The 21,810-nt window shown below is 41.1% G+C and overlaps 2 protein-coding genes across 4 annotated transcripts; one reads left to right on the top strand and one right to left on the bottom strand.

The window, feature by feature from the left end:
• Window positions 1-7,321: 7,321 nt before the first annotated feature.
• Window positions 7,322-8,801, bottom strand: syce3 (synaptonemal complex central element protein 3). Its single transcript, XM_048262193.1, has 3 exons — window positions 8,519-8,801; window positions 7,907-8,009; window positions 7,322-7,790 (listed from the first exon to the last, which is right to left on the bottom strand). The coding sequence occupies exons 1-3, from the start codon at window positions 8,519-8,521 to the stop codon at window positions 7,642-7,644; spliced, it is 255 nt and encodes an 84-aa protein (XP_048118150.1). The 5' UTR covers window positions 8,522-8,801; the 3' UTR covers window positions 7,322-7,641.
• Window positions 8,802-9,183: 382 nt separating this feature from the next.
• Window positions 9,184-12,378, top strand: pttg1 (PTTG1 regulator of sister chromatid separation, securin). Of its 3 annotated transcripts, none has more exons than XM_048262192.1 (6): window positions 9,184-9,275; window positions 10,445-10,534; window positions 10,661-10,824; window positions 11,783-11,864; window positions 11,948-12,097; window positions 12,179-12,378. In XM_048262192.1, exons 2-6 carry the CDS (start codon window positions 10,447-10,449, stop codon window positions 12,268-12,270), a joined length of 576 nt encoding a protein of 191 aa, XP_048118149.1. In that variant the 5' UTR covers window positions 9,184-9,275; window positions 10,445-10,446; the 3' UTR covers window positions 12,271-12,378. The 3 variants fall into 3 exon arrangements, with proteins under 3 accessions (XP_048118149.1, XP_048118147.1, XP_048118148.1); XM_048262190.1 differs by having other exon boundaries at window positions 9,195-9,361; XM_048262191.1 differs by having other exon boundaries at window positions 9,204-9,303.
• Window positions 12,379-21,810: the final 9,432 nt, after the last annotated feature.

The raw sequence follows: 21,810 nt of genomic DNA, 5'->3' as shown, positions 1-21,810 counted from the left end.
ATCATCCAAGTGTTTGTGAGTTAAAGGCTCATCAGCATCCTCTGTGTGTGTGTGTGTGAGTGTGTGTGTTAAGAGATCATCCAAGTGTTTGTGAGTTAAAGGCTCATCAGCATCCTCTGTGTGTGTGTGTGAGTGTGTGTGTTAAGAGATCATCCAAGTGTTTGTGAGTTAAAGGCTCATCAGCATCCTCTGTGTGTGTGTGTGAGTGTGTGTGTTAAGAGATCATCCAAGTGTTTGTGAGTTAAAGGCTCATCAGCATCCTCTGTGTGTGTGTGTGAGTGTGTGTGTTAAGAGATCATCCAAGTGTTTGTGAGTTAAAGGCTCATCAGCATCCTCTGTGTGTGTGTGTGAGTGTGTGTGTTAAGAGATCATCCAAGTGTTTGTGAGTTAAAGGCTCATCAGCATCCTCTGTGTGTGTGTGTGAGTGTGTGTGTTAAGAGATCATCCAAGTGTTTGTGAGTTAAAGGCTCATCAGCATCCTCTGTGTGTGTGTGTGAGTGTGTGTGTTAAGAGATCATCCAAGTGTTTGTGAGTTAAAGGCTCATCAGCATCCTCTGTGTGTGTGTGTGAGTGTGTGTGTTAAGAGATCATCCAAGTGTTTGTGATGTATTAACTCCGTTAGCCAAACTTGACACATGTATAAGAGATATAAAGACATGGATGATGAATAATTTCCTGCTTTTGAACTCAGATAAAACAGAGGTCATGGTTTTAGGTCCTAAAAAGATTAGGGATATCCTATCCTCATCACTGGCTACATATAGTGATCTTCCAATGACCTCATCCACAAGTGTTAAAGCAACACCAAAGAGTTTTTTGTACCTTAAAATAATGTTTCAAAAATTGTTTCCGTGGTTCATCAACTCGTAACAGGGTGAACGGCACTTCTGCATTCGCTTCGCGGCCCTCTATCGGCTACAACCGCACTATGTAAGTTTGCTAGCCTAGAAGTTTGCCAGATCTGTAGTTCGATGGAATGAGACATAAGAAACTACAAATTTGACTTGCATGATGTCGCAATACATCGTACTTTCACAAAATCATGCAACATATTCTGCCTTGTCTATGGACATTGTTATTTGCAAAGCCGTTGCTGGATAAACAAATAGCGTGCGTGCGACAGAAGGAAGGTTTTTTGGTGTTGCTTTAAAAACCTAGGAGTTATAATTGACCAGGACCTATCACTAAATAATCACATAAAACAGATGACCAAAACTTCATTTTACCATTTAAGGAACATTAGGAAGGAAGGAATTAACATAAGGAAGTCATTATCCTTACCGATGCCGAGAAATCCTTCCCAGATGCCGAGAAATTAATCCATGCTTTTGTCACCTCAAGGATAGACTATTGCAATGCTCTATACGCTGGCTGCAATAATACCTTTCTAAAGAGCTTACAGCTTATACAAAATGCCGCTGCTCGCACACTCACTAGGACCAACACATATGAACATATTTCCCCCATCCTAGCATCTCTACACTGGCTACCTGTTAAAAGTCGCATTGACTTCAAAATATTACTTTTAACATACAAAGCCATAAATGGCCGGGCACCTGAATATATTAAAGATCTCCTAGTCCCATACAACCCACCTACACCGCTACGATCACAGAATACTGGACTTCTTGTAATCCCAAGAATCTAAAAACTACAGTAGGAGGCACCCCTCCTCAGGAATAATCTCCCTCCCACTATTCGCAGACACCCTCTCTATTTTTAAGTCTAGACTTAAACCATACCTCTTTAGTGCCTCCCATTGTTAGTTATGGGTTGTACAGCATGACACATAAGTCCATAACAGCACTATGTTATGGACTTATGTGTCATGCTGTACAACCCCTCTTCTAGGGGCAGCCGTGGCCTACTGGTTAGCGCTTTGTACATGTAACCGGAGGGTTGCCGGTTCGAACCCTGACCAGTAGGAACGCAAGGCACCTAACCCCTCACTGCTCCCGAGCATCGCTGTAGCAGGCAGCTCACTGCGTCGGGATTAGTGTGTGCTTCACCTCACTGTGTGTTCACTGTGTGCTGAGTGTGTTTCACTAATTCACAGGTTGGGATAACTGCAAAGACCAAATTTCCCACAAAAGTGTATATATACTTATACTCTCCCCTTCCCCTTCTCTCTCTCAACTCTCACTCTGCCTATTTTCACTATTTAACACTATAGTACCAATGATATACTTATTGATATGAACCATTTTGATTTATAGTAATACTAACCCACTCTATATCCAGTGTTTCCCACAGACCACAGAATTGGATTCAATTTGTGGCGGTAGCTGACTTGGACAAGGGGGGGGGGGGGTCACTTTAAGACGTTCCTGAGTAGCCTAACACAGTTAAAAGGCTGCTGATGTGTGGATGCAATTCATAACGTTTTCTAGTAGTTAAAATAAAGGTTCGTACTTCTCCTTGGGACAAGCACTTTTGAATTTTGGAAAACACTTTTCCATTTACATCGGGATTTTGCAAACATTCAGTGTCAAGAGTCAATAAAATGAGCCCTTCAACGACATTGACAAGCAGCTGTAAGTAGGCTAAGCATGCTAAATTCGACATCAAAACAGTATTCTAACGTTAGCTTTGAGATACTGCTTGATATCATAACTTAACTTAGTTTAGTCTCTTCAATGTAGCCCATACCTGTCAACATTTAGCTTTCCAAAAACAGGAGATTTTTTTTCGGGGGGGGTGTCAGCGTTTATACCGGATCTGTGTATGCATAGTTAATACATTTCATACACGTGTTTAAACACTGCATTTCGGTCATTGTTTTTACCTTACCATTACCTTACGCATGCCAGTTATGTATCCACCAGCTGCCTGCCTGCAGCCTACTTCCAAAACTCCAAAGCTGCTTGCTGTCAGATTTGGTTCCGAGGGCACGAGTTCAGTGTATCAACAACACTCAATAACAGTTTATGTGATGTGTTAATCAATTAAATAAATTCCCAACAATTTCACAACAGGTAGTTCTGGAGTAGGCCATTTAACTAGCCCGCTTGATTATGACCAATAGGGAGGGAAAGTAATCTCATCGCCATCTAGTGGTTGCGTTCCTAGAGTTTAGCGGAGTGGATGGGATTTTTTTTTTAGAAAAAATATATCTCGGTGCACATTGGGATCTTAATTTAATGCCTTCCATTGTGTTAGGCACTGGGGTCACCTCTATTGCTTCAAGTGGCCATACCTTATTTTTAGGATCAGTTGAATTGTTTTGAGTTTTTGTCGTAACATGGTGATAATGAACTACAGTTGCATGTGACGTCACAGGTTTGGGCGCTTAATCTCTAACTGATCAATACGGCAATTTGCTTAACTGGCTTAACATATTTTTGTAATAACGGAACGTGATGTAAACCGCGTGGTGATAACCTTTATGTCTGGATAACTGGTGTTGTGCTTCTACTTACATGAAGAGCTGGCAGTAAGTGTTAAGTGTTAATGCTAACCAGGCTAATAAACAAACCATGCTACCGTGAGTAACGTCGAAGGGTAAAGTCACGTGACTTCTTTTGTAGTTTGTTTATGAAACAAAATGAGCAATTTCGATTTTTTAAAATAAGGCAAAATAGGGTCTGACATTTTCACAGTTATAAGATTATTACTGTATAGACACTGAAAACTATTTTTGGTGGATAACATCGCTGATTTGGCTTCACAATATTTTTTTAAAAATAGGTCTATGGGACTTAAAATTGGAGCTGCTCTTCGATAGGAACGCAACCACTTGGGGCGCTGGTTTTCACTTTCCCTCCCTATGCTTACTACGAGACTCAGGCTGTGCAGTCGGCACCCGCTTCCTTATTTGGGTTTTGGGTTGCCAGGTTTTAGCCTATGACAAAACGGTTGAAATTGAAACTAAGTGATTGTGTATGTGTAGGGTGTATTTCATACACAATCTGGCAACCTGGATCAATGATTTTAAAAATAAGTTTGATGGCCATGCAAATTACGGGAGTTTTCCGGGAGAAATAACAAAACGGGAGGGTGCTGGGAGATGACCTTGAAATACGGGAGAACCCCGAGAAAAACGGGAGTGTTGACAGGTATGATGTAAACTACTATGGCTCCATAACTCCATATTAACTTCAATGCAGCAGTTTTGAACAAATTTGCGCAGCAGGGTCACGATGCTAAGCGGATTTAATAGCAATTTAGCCAGACGTCTTCTATGCAATGCTTCTATGTGGCAACAACAATCCTTAACAATCGTGAATATTTTGTTAAATGCACATGCAGAGGAGGGGCAGCGGGCTACGAGAGAGAGAGAGCGGGGCGGGGTAAGGAAAGGCTTGAAATGCGCAGCTCAATGGCAATGCAAGGATTTGATCTTATATTTAATTTCAATTAAATTAAATTAAACATAGAATATTAATCTGTGGCGGCCGATTTTGATTTCACGGCGCCCCGCCACAGATTAGTCAATGTATGGGAAACACTGCTATATCTCTCTCTCTCTTCCTCCTTAACTCACTTGTGAGGCATACCATCACCAGTCATCCTTGTGTTTGGCCCTCATCTCACCTGAAGTCCCATTTCTACGGCTGCTCGATCATCGCTTATTGCTGTCCCCCTGCCCGGATTCCTGGCCCGCGCAGCCTGACGACCCACTACTTGCCCTATGACAACTCCTAATCCCCTTGGACAATTCATTTCCTACACTACTTGAACTTTCTGACACTAAATAAGTTTATGCATTATCATACTGGATATGTAACCATCCCACCTCTATGTAACACACACCTCAGGTGGCTTTAAACACCATGTTCTTTTCTCTACATCTAACTAACTTATTAATTTATCATGTAAACAGACCTTACTGTTTTGTACTGACCCTAGGCAGATGGGTTAGGCCCTTGAGTCGTGGATCTGCTTGAGGTTTCTTCCTACATGTACCTCCAATTGTAGGGAGTTTTTCCTCCTCCTGTTACTCATGGGCCTTCTCTAATTGTTTAACACTCTGTAAAGCGCCATGAGACATGTGCAATGTTTTGGCACTCTGTAAGTGATATTAAATTAAATTGAGATCATTAATTATTTTTACTAGGGCCGTTTCTGTGCTGTGATCTGATCTAAAACCTGATTGGATTTTTTTGAGAATACGGTTTTCGTTGAGGAAGGTATGAAGTTGATTACAAAGTCTTTTCAAGTACTCTGCTTAGGAAAGGTAGGTTTGATATAGGCCTGTAACTACTCAGGTGAGTATGGTATAAATTTGACTTTTTACGGAAAGGTTTCATGACAGCGATTTTAAAAGCAGTTAGAAATATATCTTTCTAATGAGGTATTTATTATCTTGAGAATAAAGGGAGCCAAACTGAGGAATCTAGCAGCAGGGTTCCCCATAGAAAATGCATTTCTATGTATATGTATATGGTTATGGGATTTAGCAGACGCCTTTGTGTATAAGGCATCTATGTATGTATATCTATGGGGTTCCCACTCTAAGTCATCTATATATGTATATCTATGTGATTCCCACTCAACTCAAATGTAAAATTCCATGACTTTTCCCTGACAAAAACTGAATTTTCATGACATACTAAATAATGAATAGTACAATATACCGATCAATGATATCAGAGCAGCCGCTTAGCGTTCAAGAATCGTTTACTTTTTAGAGCGGGAGATGAATAAATGGCCAGTGAATAGACAAAGTTGGGCTTCTCAAGCGAGCAGTAACGCTTGACCAGTGATAACCAGATATAAACAAATTCTGCATGGAAATATATTTGCATTAATGTATTCCTTACTGGTAAATTCCCTGACATTCCATGTCTGGAATGCACTTTCCAAAATGTCATGATATTCCAGAAATTCCATGACCTGTGGGAACCCTGCAGTGGTGGATCCAGAGCACATATGATTGTGTCTGTGTGTGATTGTGTGTGTGATTGTGTCTGTGTGTGTGAGAGGAGCACAAACCTATCAGATGATCAAGCTCATGTCTGTGTGTGATTGTGTCTGTGTGTGAGAGGAGCACAAACCTATCAGATGATCCACAGTGTGTTTGTGCGTGTGATTGTGTGTGATTGTGTCTGTGTGTGTGAGAGGAGCACAAACCTATCAGATGATCCACAGTGTGTTTGTGCGTGTGATTGTGTGTGATTGTGTCTGTGTGTGATTGTGTCTGTGTGTGATTGTGTGTGATTGTGTGTGATTGTGTGTGATTGTGTCTGTGTGTGAGAGGGCACAAACCTATCAGATGATCACAGTGTGTTTGTCGCGTGTGATTGTGTGTGTGATTGTGTCTGTGTGTGATTGTGTGTGTGATTGTGTCTGTGTGTGTGAGAGGAGCACAAACCTATCAGATGATCCACAGTGTGTTTGTGCGTGTGATTGTGTGTGATTGTGTCTGTGTGTGATTGTGTCTGTGTGTGATTGTGTGTGTGATTGTGTCTGTGTGTGTGAGAGGAGCACAAACCTATCAGATGATCCACAGTGTGTTTGTGCGTGTGATTGTGTGTGTGTGTGATTGTGCGTGTGTGCGATTGTGTGTGTAATTGTGCATGTGTGAGTGAGAGCAGCACACACCTATCAGGTGATCAAGCTCAGCTGAAATGGAGTCCAGTCGTGCTGAAAACTGCTGCAAAGCCTCACACTCCCTGTCACCAGAACACACACTTGTTGCCTGCATCTACACACACACACACTTCCATTAGAGCTATACAACTCCATAATGCCACCCACCCACCCACAATTTCATTCCACATTGCTAAACATGACTACAGATCAGCTGTAGTTGTCTAATCAGTGCTTCCCTCCTGTCTAGACATGACTACAGATAGCTGTACTATTTTATCATGTTTTGGATAGTTGGGAGCATTCTGGCTAATTGTGCCCTCCACCAGTTTAAAACTGTTTACCACAGCCCTGCCTGAGAGAACCATATGTGGCTGAGCACTATGAATAACCAGGTGAGTGCCGTGTGTGATGGGCCTAAGACAAGCATGTGGTTGAGCGATTAAACACTTTTTCTAAAACTGATAGTTCTGGTCCTTGATTGTGATTGGCTGAATCACGTTCGATGCCGTTGTAAAATACAGCATAAACATACACCTTGACCGCATTTCGTTCTATTTTACTGCGCTACCATAACTTGATAGAAAAGTTGGGAGTAGCTGCATCTTGACGTTGCTTGGCAACCATTTAGATAGAGGAAATATATTTCTTGGCGGAAGAATGATTATCTATTAATAAATTGTTCTTGTTGCTGTGCCTTTACTTTATAGTAAGTTTTAGAAAAGCAATAAGCCATTCGAGTCCGTAGGTTCCAATGATTTCACAACAGGGGTTTTACTCCGCTCGGGGCTTATTGCTTAAATTAATGAACAGAGTGTCATTAAACACTTTATTAATGAACAGCACTGTGCCCTGGGGCTGAACCCCTGTGCAGACCGACAGCAGGACTTCAGACTGGGCAGCGGAGTGCAGCACATCACCAGCTCAGTCCTCCACTGCAGGGCTACAGTGTGGTGGTGGTGGTAGTGGTGGTGTTAGTCCTCCAGTGCATGGCTACAGTGTGGTGGTGGTGTTAGTCCTCCAGTGCAGGGCTACAGTGTGGTGGTGGTGGTGTTAGTCCTCCAGCGCAGGGCTACAGTGTGGTGGTGGTGTTAGTCCTCCAGTGCAGGGCTATATTGTGGTGGTGGTGGTGGTGGTGGGCTGGGTGTGCACGACTGCCTCACAGAGGTCATGCGCCTCTTTCAGCTGACGGAGAGCCTGGGCGTGGCCTGGGTCTGTGCGCAGCACCACCATGTCATACGCCATCCAACTAAGCTGCACTGCGCACGCACACACACACACACTTTAGGTAGACATTCTACAAGAACACTCGCCATACAGATGACTATATTTTAGCTAAATGTAACTGGTTTGCCAGATGTCCTTAGCTATCTACCTGATATATTCTCCATGGTCTCTACCATTTGCTCCAACTCCTTGTTCAACTGTAATGTCTCCTGACCGTAGTTCATCAGCAGTTCCGAACCTGAGTCTGTCATCTGAAAATTGAAACTAGTGTAAACTATTTAACCTCTGCGTCCGTTTTAACCATAGTCAGTAAAATTGGGTTTTAAGAGTAGCTAGCCGATGTGAACTTAACTTAACGTTTCTGTTTCCTAACATTAAATCAACTGTTAAATGGCTGGTGTGGCAAATCTCTATCGATAGCTAAGTTAACGTTAGCAAGTTCTTTAAAGCTCACTTAACTGTTAACGTTATCTCTTTAGTTTAACGTCACTGACACGTTCATTATTTTAGCTTATTATTGAGAAAATACATTTTAAAATGCAAAAATGAATTGATTTACGCTGCCCAGCCAGCCCACAAGGTAAAGTTAACAGTTATGGATACATAGAAGCTATACGTTAACCATTCAGCTGACGTTATCGCTAGCAGCTACCTTAACATTATGGTTAACGTTAGCTCCGTCTAGTACTTAGATTCGTAAAAATTCATCGGAAATAGCTAACGTTTTCAATTTCAGCAAATACCAATAATATGTTCTTACCATAAACGTAGTCTATGTCGATGTAATGAACAGACAGTCTGGCTAAAATGTTGCTCTATGAAATTAGTTTCTGTTAAAATGTTCCTGTGTCAGTTTGGCGTTCTGAGATGGTGCATCTGCTCGTGCCGCGCGCGGCATCAACAAAGTAGCTAACCAAGGGGGGTTGAAGCGGAGTTAGTTAAAAGTAATTTCCTCTCTGGTAACAAGATGAGACCCACCGCCCTCGCTAGAGCCTCCCAAATCTGTATGCGCCCCAACACCTAGACAGACAGGCAGTGGCCAATGAGAATGTATAATAAGGTAAACAGCCTCGTAGACGGGCTCTGCCAACACGTACCACTGCACGTTTGACTTTGCAATGCATCTCATCTCATCAAAGACCGTTCATATTTTGTCCACGGGGTGGCGTGGCAGACCACATGCCAGCTCTGCATGCTCGGCACCAAAGACATCTGCTCGGAACAGGAGTTCGATAAATAGGACAGTGTCCGAGTTTATGGCAGAGTTTGTGTAAGGCTAACATTACATAACGGATGAATAAGTTAATTGTTAATTAAAATGTTAATTATTGGCTAAGGCATGAAATGAAATTTTATGAGATGGCCCGAATTGAGTGGATCACATGACGTGCCATATGACGAGTTATAACCCAATCAGGAAGTTCGTTGCTTTTTAAAAACGCGTCGCGGAATAACAGCGATATGCTGCATTTGTAGATGTCGAAGGTGGCGGTGGAAATCATCCTCAGAAATATAAGGTGAATCCAATCGGACGTGACTATAAAGGTATAGTCTTCTAAATACGTCGGAGTTTTCGTTTTACAACAGTGTTTGTCAGGTTAAGGTAAGCCGCAAATGGTACACATAGCTTACGTTAACATGATAGTTTGCCATGTCATGTCGATTTACAGGCCTTAACGTTAGCAAGTGGCAGTTGGGTTGTTTATATTCGTAACTTCAATACAAGCCACCATGTATTTGGCGAACTAGAGCCGATGTTGGCCCAGTTCGAGTGAAGTTTGTGTGTACTTTATTATGCAGCTAACGTTCACTAAACAACGTTGACGTTTTTACCCATGTAATGTTTAAGTTAAGTTAGTGGAATGTTTGCCACTGATGCGATGCTAATACGAACAAAGACTCTTAAGTAGCCTACGTTTATTTGACCTCGTGTAACCGTTCTCTTCCACAAGACTCTTTTGAGTAGTGGGGAAAAATATGCCTATGGTTTCTAACTGCTATCCCTCTCAAATGTATAAATTCGTGGCGAATACGTTATTCAATAATGTCAAGGTTTATAGCATGATGTTAATGGTTGCATATTTTTTCCATGAAAAGAAACACTCAAAACGTTATCTGAGCAATATTGTTTTCCATATATGGAAAGGTTTCAGTTGTTTAATGTTGCTCACTTTAAGTTACACTCTGCCTGATGTTCATACAATTAAGCATGTAACTAACGTGACGTTGGCAATACCAAGAGCAGCAGACTTCTCTAACGTTAGACTGAATCCGGGGCAGATTGGACAATTTTATGGATTTTAAACATTTAAAATCTTAATATTTCCCGTATCACAGCCATGTTGTGGATTTGTCAAGAAAATGTTTGACATTTCCAGTCAAGTTCTTAGGAAGTAACGTTAGGACCTAATCGCTACCATCAACAACAGGAGTATACAATGTCTACTACAGAAACGGCATTGCTTTTTGAAAGTAATGTCTAATTTCACAACTCGTGGTTTGTAATCAACTCTAACTCTTATCAGCTGGTCACAGTAAGGGTGGTAAATCTGGGACATGCAGATTAAATATTATTATTTGTAATGCAGTGTAATGTGTCTGCATAGTTTATTAGTTTTCAACTTTACATTCTGTGTTGTACACTCTCTGCAGTCAGTGGATTCTATAATTGTTTTTGTGTGTGCAGAGATGAGCACGCTGCTGTTTGTTGATCAGGAGAACTTGGGGCTGGGGCTGCCTCCCACCAAGGACCGCCTGCGACTGAAGTCTGCACCTGGTGAGAGCACTGTGTTGCATCTGTGTCAGCCTGGGGAGGGAGAGTGAGTGTGTGTGTGGCACTGACTGGTGTGCGTCAGGCTGGGAAGGGGGCAGTGTCTGACTGGTGTGTATCTTCCTGTTGCAGAGCTCCAGGCAGACCGGGTGTTCAAGACGCCATGCACGCCCTTCACACCCCTGCCGCGGCCTGCGTTTGGCTTCCTGAAGAAGGCTACACACACCCCAAACACACTCAGCTCCCTGAAGGCCACTCACACCCCAAATGTGCGCCTTAAGAGGGACTCTCACCTGGTAAGCAATACGTAATTTTAAGAAAAGAGCGCCACTGTAAACAAACATGTATAGTATGACTTTATATTGTCTTTAGAACCAAAAGAGCATGCCATTGTACAGTCCCTCCAGGATTTCGTGAGGATTTTGAAATTGTTGCGACCTAAAATGCCTGATTTCGTGACAGCTTTTCTAAAAAAAAGATGGGAATGTCCGGATGAACAGAAAGATGTACAGTGGTGCACAGCTCTGACCAAGGGGTGTTCTACTGTATACTGGACATTGGTTTGTCTCATTCCTATGACTGCCCTACCATTGTCTGTTGCTGTCCCCTTACCCGGACTCCTGGCCCACGCAACCTAGAGACCCAGTACTTGCCCTACGACGACTCCTAATCCCTATGGACAATTCATTCCTTTTCAATAGACTATTTGAACTTTCTGACACTAAATGGGGTTCATGCATTTTCATACTGGATATGTAACCACCCTACCTCTTTGTTACATACCTCAGGTGGCTTTAAACATGTTCTGTTCTCTACACCTAACTAACTTATTCATTTATCATGTATACAGACCTTGCTGCCCTGTGACTGACCCTAGGCAGATGAGTCAGACCCTTGACTCGTGGATCTGCTCGAAGTTTCTTCCTATATGTATCCAATTCTAGGCAGTTTTTCCTCGCCCCTGTCACTCATGGGCGCTCTGAATGTTTTAACACTCTGTAAAGCACCATGAGACATGTGTACTGTTTTGGTACTCTTTAAGTGAGATTGAATTTAAAATTGGTCTGTCACAGTATTATGTCATCAGTAAGAAACCTATCCACCCTCTTTCAATCAACCCCCCTCCACACAATGTAACTTTCTAGTTTTGAAATGGCTATACCACAAAGAAAATAGTGCTGCCTTGCGCATTGTTCATTAGAAAATACTTCAGTAAATCATACTGACATACATTTCTTTTTTTTTTCCTTCCAGCGTTGTCGTGAGAGGGAGGCTCCGCAGCACGTTGAAGATGAAGCGCCGGACATGGAGAGCATGTTCCCCTACAGACCCGACGGTGTGTGCGGTGACATTAAGTGTTCCCCTACATTTCTGTGTTTGTGTGCATCTTGGCTGTATGCTCAAAGTGTGTGTGTGTAGAGTTTGAGCAGTACGGCCTGGCGGACGGCGTTGTGTACCTGAATGCTCTTCCACTCGCTGGAGTACCACGACTGCCATGGCAACCTCTGACTCCAGATACTGATGACATCACCTTGGAGCCTTGTGAGCCTCTGGCCCCCTTCCACACAGGTACACACCCACACACACCCCTGCCCCCCCCCCCACACACAGATTCAATATCAACTTTAGATGCTATTTGTGTGTGTGCAGAGGAGCATGGGACTGAGTTGGATGATTTCCTGCTGACACTTGAGCTGATTGTCGACCTCCCACCCCCTCCAGAGGATCAGCCTGACCTTTGACCTCTGCCATTGGGGGGTTGTGTGTACAGTTGCAGTTTTGGCCTGCCTCTTCCTGTTGTGATTTTGTACATTATGTGACGTGTTAAATAAAGTTCCCAGTTTTTAAAATTGTGTGGCCTGAGTTGCATACCAGCATACATGGGCTTCTATGCTACATGCATGGGGTTACTATGCTACATACATGGGTTTCTACATGGGGTTTCTATGCTACATACACAGGTTTCTATGAATTCTATTCACTATTCATGAATATTTTATACAAATAATTCTGGAGTTGAACACATGAATTATTCGATTTTAGGATTGACAGTAACTGGGTTGAGTCTTGTTATTGGCAGCCATTACTAGCCATGTGGTGGACACCAGACACCAGGACACCACATGGTGTGCATTCAAGAGAGGTTAAAATGCTGTTAAATAGTTACTTTTTTTTTATCAATTTTTAATGCATGATTTTGTGGTAACAGGGTTGACCAAACTAGCTTGTCCCCTTCTGTCAGACAGAGCAAAACCATAATAAAAGTTATTAAAAGAACACTTCTGGTGTTTTCACCATTTAACTTCCTGGAAGGCAGGGGATATCACTTCCTGAAAATAACTTTTGGCACAGTTCATTTTCTCCAAGGGGGGTTTATCCAAAAGTAACAGGGTTGTCATGGGGACATATGTAAAATGTTGCTTTTTTTCATAATTTTAAAAACATTCCTAATAAAATTGTTTAATGATCCATGAACAAACACTTGAGGCTTTTTGTACATGTATTTTTATGATTTGACTTTTTTTATCCCAAATAGCCAGTGATGCTAGACAAGTCATACCGAGGGACATGCATTTTTTTTTTTACAGCTTTTGCAATATTCCTAATATGAAAAGTGCTTAAAATCCTTTAAAAAAAATCCTAAAAAAAAGCTTTGCAAGACACTTGTTTTGAGGGACATAAAATGGCACGTTTTCGTAGAATGACCCACATACATGGGTTACTATGCAACGTCACAAGTAATCTGGGGCAGAAAGCACCCAGTGTGTTTCAGTAGTATTGAGAACGTGTGTGTCTCTGGGAACTGATGGTTCAAGAACATTCAGTATTTCTAAAGGAAGGCAAGCCATTGCCAAAATAACTTCATATTCGTAATGCACATGACAAAAATGACAGACTGCAAGGGTATAAACCACGGCAATTTTACGTTACAACAGCCAACTGTTACTAGGTTCAGTTCATAACCTAGTGGCCGGCCATTAACTGTCTTATTAGGTTCAGTTCATAGGCCTAACCTAGTGGCCGGCCATTAAGTGTCTTACTCATAGACTGTATATATAGAACTGGACAGTGTGCCGTCTGTTAAGAGTGATGAGAGCGTTAGTCCAGAGCCCCCTGGTGGCTGGCTGCAGTACAATGTGTAACTCCGCCCATCCCCATGTATTTCAATGGCCAAGTAGCCAACTTTCCGTGTCACTTTTCTCACCTAAAACTATTTTTGTATCAACAACTTTTTATTCGAAAAAATAGTTTTCAAGATGCTTCAATACACACAATTTTTCTTTTTCGCTGAAATTATTTTTTTGTTTATGTTATATTAACAAATCTAAAAAGTGTTTACACCTATGATTGACAGCTGGCTGGCTGCAGACACTGACGCTTTGTCCATTATGTTTTACCGTCTAGGCTGCAGACACTACCACGCCATCGCTCACTTATTTTAACGACACCTGATTTGCGACACATAATCTAACCTAAATAAGTGTTGCTGTCATTATCATTAGGCTATATCTTATCACAGTCTGACTAAATACATATTGATAGTCATACATTGTGTAGTTGTTTGTAAGAGACATCGTTGTTAGTTGTTACAGATTCTTTGTGAAAAAAAAGATATGTGCTGTTCTTTTTCATAGATGCTAAGTATATTAGCTCATAGCATGCTACATCATGCTAGCATTAGCCAGTTGATAGGTAAAGTAAAAGGGCTCTGCTATATTGATCCGAAGTGACGTTAGCCATAGTCCCCATAATTTACAGTCCTACTTGTTTCAAATGGTTTAACGTAACCAGTGATTGCCGCCATCATCGTTGCAACTTCATTTGAATACACTTTGTCACTGGAGAAGGCGATGTTAAGTTTCATTAACGTTAACTCTTGCTTAGTTTTGCGAATGGCAATAAACGCCACCTAGCCTGCTAGGTCGACAACCTCGGTATGCCCATTTATGAATCAGCCCGACAAATAACTTTACTTGTGTTTTAGTGAACACATTATTGGACCATAGCTGGTAGGATTCAAAGTTACAAATGGACAATTTGCTTAGTATGCTCATAACAGCGGTATCTGAAAATGCTGAGTTAAGGTATCGTTGTTACCTGCGATTGCACTGCTGGAGAAGCATTTTGCATTGGTATGATTTGATCAGGTATTCCCAGTGATGTGTAAATCCTCCCATAGACGTACCCCATTTCAAAATAATACGTCTAAATTGAAAACTGTGACAACTCATTGATAGGCTCTCTCAATACGTCTGTAATCGTATGCCTCTACCACAGGCTTGCTAGTCTTTCACCAGAGAGGGTGCTCCATTATAAATCAAAAATGTAATGCTGCAGCCTTCATGTCAGCTGTAAAAATATGAGAACATGGACCTACTACATCAGGATACTCTGTAAACATTTTACACATAAACAGGAAGCTACTTTGCTGTTCAGTGTGCGATGTGTTTAAAGTGGTACTACGTTTAAAGCAGGGCTGCCAACTTTTCAAAAAACCTTGGAGTGAGATTTGGTGGGGCCAACCAAAATTTTGCTGCGGAAATTTTTGTTTGGCTCGTTCAGCATTATACCGTACAGTAAAAAAAAAGTACATTGGTTCTCAGGTCCCAGGGTCCCAGAGTTAAATTAACATTGGTATCAAAGGGATCTAGCCTAATGCTAGGACCATGGGCGATGGAGGCATTCTGAAAGTGCGTGGGACATTTCAGTGGGGGGTATGGGGGTCCTGCCCCAGAAAAATTTTTTTGGACTAGATGCAATTTCCTGAATTCTGGTACATTTTACCAGGTTATTTAGATACTTCTATATAACAAAATAAAGCCAGCCTACGAAATTAATAAAAAGTAAATCATGCATAATTTACAAATAACTCAATATATAGGCTACTTGGCTACGCAATAAGGTTTCCATTACAGCACTGCGGACATTCAATGAACGCATGAAAGCGGATAAAGTAAATTAAATATCAAACTAAAGCGAAAATGTCATGCTTTTGAAGGCCTACCATTGTGCAGTCTAGCTGTGGTTAGTGACGGATGCTGTTAATGGGAGTTTTACATAAACCTATAGGTTATTATTTATTTGGCGCACAAACAGCACTGGTATTTTCGCGACGGCAATAGTGGGGGGTCCAAACTAACAATTTTAAATGGGTGTTTTGTAAGAATTTAAGAAATGTTTGTATATTTTAACTTTTAAATGCATCAATCTGGTGTACTTTTAAAAATAAATTCGGTCAGACTTGCTTATTTTTATGGAAATATTTGTGCTGTAGCCTAAGCTATTTTGCATTTCAGAATTATAACCATGCATACACAGGTGGAATAGTTATGGTGATATTGCAATAAGTTCACAACCACAAAAACATATGGTCCATTTCACAGTTCAGAAATGTTCAGCACTCCATGAAATTATGCAGAAGTGGTCACCTGTGTTTTTCAGATAGTTCATTTAAGATAATATATTGGTCATTGTAATGGCCATAGCCTACAGGCTATTCCTTTTTCAGGATGTACCCATATCTGCATGATGTGAATGTTTGCATATGGCTTATGTCAGGCTTTATATCAATATTTGTGTCTCCTTATTTGATTTTCTTTATATTTTTGCATTAATGTCACTAGAAAGCATGGCAATATAAATATATTCATTTATCTGTGTAAGTGGGATTGGCTGGAACCTGACAATATAAGAACCATGATAGTGGGATAATCTACTGAGCAATTTACAAAAATGTATGTAGGCCTACTGACAAATAGTTTACATTAGAATACATTATAATTTCGCCCCAATGAGCCTATGTAGAAATGTGTTGCAATTTCAAAAACAGAGGCATGCTTTATATCCTCGTATTCGGTAAGGTTTGCTGTTTATTGTGATATTAGGTTTGCCACATGTTGTGTGAAGGGTTAGTGAGATATTACAACCGAGAGTAATGGGTGTGCACTGTGTGCAAAATGCAAATATGATTAGCCTAAATTGCACGTCGGTTCAATGATAATTTTCTCGCGAACCATTTATCACAGCAACTTGGCGCTAATATCATTGGAAACAGATTCCGCTCGTTCACATGATGTGTGATATCATGTATAGGTTTAGTTTAGTTGAACCTCATCTGCCAGGTATTTGACCTACCACGCTGACCCTTCAGCTGAAAAAATACTCAAAGCATAGGCCTACCTGAAGCCGGGGAATGCTCATGAGATGGCTTTTGAAGTAGCATCGCAAATGAGAGAAAATTTAGAAAATTCCACAGACAGGGGGTGCTCTTAAACCCTCTCACCGTCTCTGAAAGCATAACAGTGGCTCAACAGGTAGATCTATAGGCTAAACTCATTTTTCAGGCATCTGACCGACCGGGTTGACACTTCAGCGTGCGAAATCGTGGGTGTGGCGTGTGAGTGTGTGAAATCAAATGCGTGTGTCTCACGGCCAATGCGTGAGAGTTGGCAGCTATGTTTAAAGAAACATTTTTATTCTTTGTTTCAAGTGCATAAGAAAATACCACATTATGATGATGATGGTTATGGTTACCCTTAACAAATACAAAACAATATAATACTTAAAACAGGGATCAATCAATAGCCTAATGAAATAAACAATGAGGGGGGAAAGCAATAATAAATAATAATGCCCATTCAATCAATAATATCAAAAACATGGTAAGACTACATTAAAGAGAATATCAATAATAAAAAATGTCAAATTAATCAACAGCCTATAATGAAAATAAAACAGTACTACTGCATACAAACCATAATGTAGAAGAAGTGCTTAAAAGACCAAAAACTATCACAAGAACGAAGAGCACTGGGCAACTCATTCCACCAACATGGAACCACTGAGAAAAAGAGTCTTGAATTTGACCTAGCGTTTAAGACTGAAGCTCATCAGAAGACCGCAGTGGGCGGTTGGGGATGTATATCTTGATCATTGAATTAAAATAACAAGGAGCAGATCCAGTCAGTGTCCTATAGGCCAAAGTGAGAGATTTAAATTTAATTCTGGCTACTGTAGGGGAGCCAATGGAGAGTAACTAGGGAGAGGAGTTACGATGTGTCCTCTTTGGCTGATTGAAGACCAGTCATGTTACAGCATTCTGAATGATATATCACACAAAAGAAATAAAAAACATTCAATATTGATTTAGTATCAACAAATAATTATTATTTTAGTAACGCCTACATCTTTGTGTAGGCTACAGTTAAATACTAAGCAATGGCCTCTGACTTTAAATACCAAGGCAGTTAAATGACCGTGGTATGGTATAGTCACGTGATACACAGGACTACACAGTAAACCCATTTAAAAAGCATCATCATCTCAGTATACCCATTTTAAAATAGGCAAGGATAAATGATTTAATAACATTTGGGGTTGCTCACAGTATACCCACCACTACAACTAACTAACTAGACTACACCACTGGTTAAATGGCGCATTGCAATTTACAATTTGTGTGAGTTCAGGGGCATACAGAAAGTTGAAGTTTGGGTGACATCAATAAAGAAAATAGAAACAAAGGGATGTGTACAGACTCAAGTATGAATGATGTCACATTAACAGAAGGTTCAGAGCAGCGGCAGACTTTTCTTGGTGCCACGCAAGTTATTGAAAGTCATGTGTTTTCAGAACGTAGTGGTGCTGTGCCATGTATAAGGGGCTTCATGTTGATCCAGTGACGGTGGGTGATGTCAGGGAGATGGATGTCAGGGGACTTGGAGAAAGGAGGAGGACATGCCACCTCAGACCACTCCAGCCAAACCACTTCACGTAGGCATTCCCTTGCTTGCAGACTAATGTAGATAATGGAGACCACCTTGTTGCCACCTCCAGTACATTCAGCCATCACCCATATCTTACCTGCAAAAAGGAAAGTTACAATAAAGTTAGTCAGACAATTTTACAACATTACAAAGCATCTAATCAGGCACTCAACACCACTAGTAATACCAATTAATTAAATATGTGTGTGCAATAAACTTTACAGCCTACCTAATGTTAACTACACATTTAAATATGCGGTGTGAATGTTATTAACTTGCGTCAGCTTGAAAAATAACGTTATCAGTATGACTGATCATGGACGTTAGATGACAAACTAAGGTCTTTCTCAAATGTTCACCGATATCCCTGGGAAGTGACTGGTTCTTGGCGTAGTGTTTAATGCAGGCGTTTCATTTATCGATCATTCACTTTTGCGGTCTACAACTACCGACCTACCGATCTATTTTTTTTTACAGTCTATGCTACCGACCTACCATCACAGAAGTAGCTCTAACAGGTGTCTGTCGTTAACGTTAGAAAAAATGCAACGCTGGCAAACTGGCTAGTAGTTACATTAACATGACGGGTTGATGAGGTCCATGCTTCACATTACGTTAACGTTAACTTGCGTTGCTTTATCACATCATATACTGTACTGACTGTCTAGTGTTATTAATCCCCATGTACAGTCAATGGTTACTCCATGTTGAGATGGCATACATTAAGATTGAGATATTTGAAAACAGCAACAACTAATAAAACCAAGTATATCATGCATCGACTGTTACGGGAGCTGTGTGCTAATCTTCACTTCAACGACTAACTTAGCCTCCCGTTAACGGTAACGTTAATGTAGCTGCTAACGTTAGCATCTAATTCGTGTCCATTATTTCTGTTGTTACCTCATTAGTATTCACCATACTAAATTGTCACAGTCTATAATCAACATAATAAGCTCTCTTAGACGTATTTAAGAACACCAATAGACAAAAAAACTTTTCAATTGATACGCAACACTTACCAGACAAGAACAAACCGATTGTTGTTTGTACTGTTTAGCTAACTCACAGCCGCAAAATTCATCCAGCCAGCTAGTCTAGATGCTAGCCTTCATACCGCCCGAATGGACCTCATAGGCTCCGACCCGCGTTGGCAAGGAGAAGGAGGCTGGGTTTCACTTGACAAGGGGTTTAACTTCGCTGAGTGGCAACTGAGTGGGCGTGCCTGACCGCGACTCCTCTTCACTGCGCATGCTTCAACTTTTGCTGCGCAGCCGCACTTCAAATTGGCTCCAAATTTTCCAAGATGGCGTCGCCTCGGCGGCTTCAATTCCATAGAACACTGTAGAATGCAGCCACACTGTCCAGTTCTATATATACAGTCTATGGTCTTACTAGGTTCAGTTCATAACCTCGTGGCCGCTAACCGTCTTATTAGGTTCAGATCATAGACTGTTCTATATATACAGTCTATGGTTCAGATCATAACCTAGTGGCCAGTAAGTGTCTCGCCCCCTGGCAGCACGCGCATCTAGTAATGTTGGTAAACAGGAGACCTGTCTATATGGAGTTTGTTTTTAGTTTATTTTATTAAGATTCAATTATTTACTCATTAATGTATTGGTATTTTTCATTTACTCCAGTCCAGGGTTCCCAAAGGTCATGCAATTTCTGGAATTGTAATAAAGTTTATACCATTTGTTTGTTTTTGGGGCCATGTAGTATAGGTCGTATCATGTAAGTCAGTAATTTTGGTGTAACAGTCTGAAATTTACTTGCCAACATTAATACAATTTTATTTCAGGGAAAAATCAAATGCAAAGAATTTAGCATGATCCAAAATTCACCCTCAAAATCATTACGCAACTTGCCAAGAATAACTTGGTACATAGCCTAGCGAAAGGCTCATATACTGTAAACAGCTGAAGACGCACTGTCACGAGATGTAAGCAGGCCTTAGCAACCAGTCCCGCACTGTCACGAGATGTAAGGAGCCCTTAGCAACCAGTCCCAAAAAACTCTGCAGGACAAATATTGTTAGGATTTGTATTCATTCATTCAAACATTATGGGGTAAGTGTTTTCTTAAAGCTTTTTTCAATGGTAACCCATTATCAGTCAATAGTGAAAGTAAATAACTAGAACTTTTTTGTCGTTGACGACAAATGTTGAGTCCACTGTGAAATTAGTTTCACTTTACCTATAAGTTAAAATAATAGATGAGTGCAGATGCATGTGGGTTACACTATGCTAGTCGCAAACCGGTTTTAATGAGCAAAAGTGTACGGCCTTCACGTACCGGAGATCACAGTATCCAGAGTTTAACGTGCGATAATTCAAAATCCCCATGTTATTTTCCCATAGGAAAACTCAAAGATGGCAGCTTTTTTGTAGTATAGGCGAACTTCAGAGGTCTATGATTAAGAAACAGAAGAACAACCCTTTTGAACAAACAATGCGCCTGATGTCTGATCACAAAATCACACTGAATGTAGACTGGACACGCCCTAAATGTTTTTAAGCTTTGCGCCTCTGACCATCCGTTTCTGATTGCCAAAATAGGGACCTTTACCTCTGATGTACACGTTGTTACTCCAATTCAAAGTGCACACTTCACTGTGACATCATCAAGCTTTGCCTCCCTCTCTGCTTGCTGATTGGTCGGCTGTGCAGGTGTCTGAGGGAGCGTTAACAGGAACAGGGTTTCCAGCCTGTGATGTTGGAGAGAACTGAACTAATGAGAAGGGTCAGGAACCAGAACTAACGAGGAGGCTCAGGAACCAGAACTAACGAGGAGGGCCACAGGGACTGGCCTGGTCCTGTAAAATGGTGTGATGGCAGCAACAGAGCCACTCATTCCAGAACCCAACCTGGGGTCCACTGCTGGCCTCCACTGGACTGCTGCAACCCAGCTCCTCTCCAAACACCTCACCATGCCACTCCAGAACACTATCCAAGACACTTTTAGCCTTATTGCACATTCAATAATGGGACACTTTTAGCCTCATTGCACATTCAACAATGGGACACTTTTAGCCTTATTGCACATTCAGCAATGGGACATATTGTATTGCACAATTAAAAATAGGACACTTAATTTTATTGCACAGTTAAAAATGGGAGTTCTACCATGTCTGTCAAGGTGTGGCAGTTGACAGACATAAACAAGTTTAAAATAGAACATCAAAGAAATAAAAAGTGTTTGGGCTAAAACTCATTAAAAGAGACCATAGAGTAACCCAGACCCACAGAGTAGCCTCCGTAACCCTGACCCATGGAGTAACCCAGACCCATAGAATAGCCTGAGAGTGACCATAAGCACTAGTAAACCTCCGGCCTCAAACTAATACATTTAGATCATAGAATGCATCACCTCGTCAGAAGCCAGGGTGAGACTAGCTATCAAAGTGAGTTTTCGGTCTGAGAAAACGATGAATGATATGTATATTGAATATATGTAATATATTCGTCAGCCAACAATGGGCTTCGCCATGACATGTAAGTATTCAGAAATCTG

This window comes from Alosa alosa, chromosome 14 (genome assembly GCF_017589495.1).
Source record: "Alosa alosa isolate M-15738 ecotype Scorff River chromosome 14, AALO_Geno_1.1, whole genome shotgun sequence".
In the NCBI taxonomy this organism is placed as follows: Eukaryota; Metazoa; Chordata; class Actinopteri; order Clupeiformes; family Clupeidae; genus Alosa; species Alosa alosa.
The sequence above is the reverse complement of the archived record's forward strand: the minus strand, read 5'-3'. Positions and strand labels throughout refer to the sequence as shown.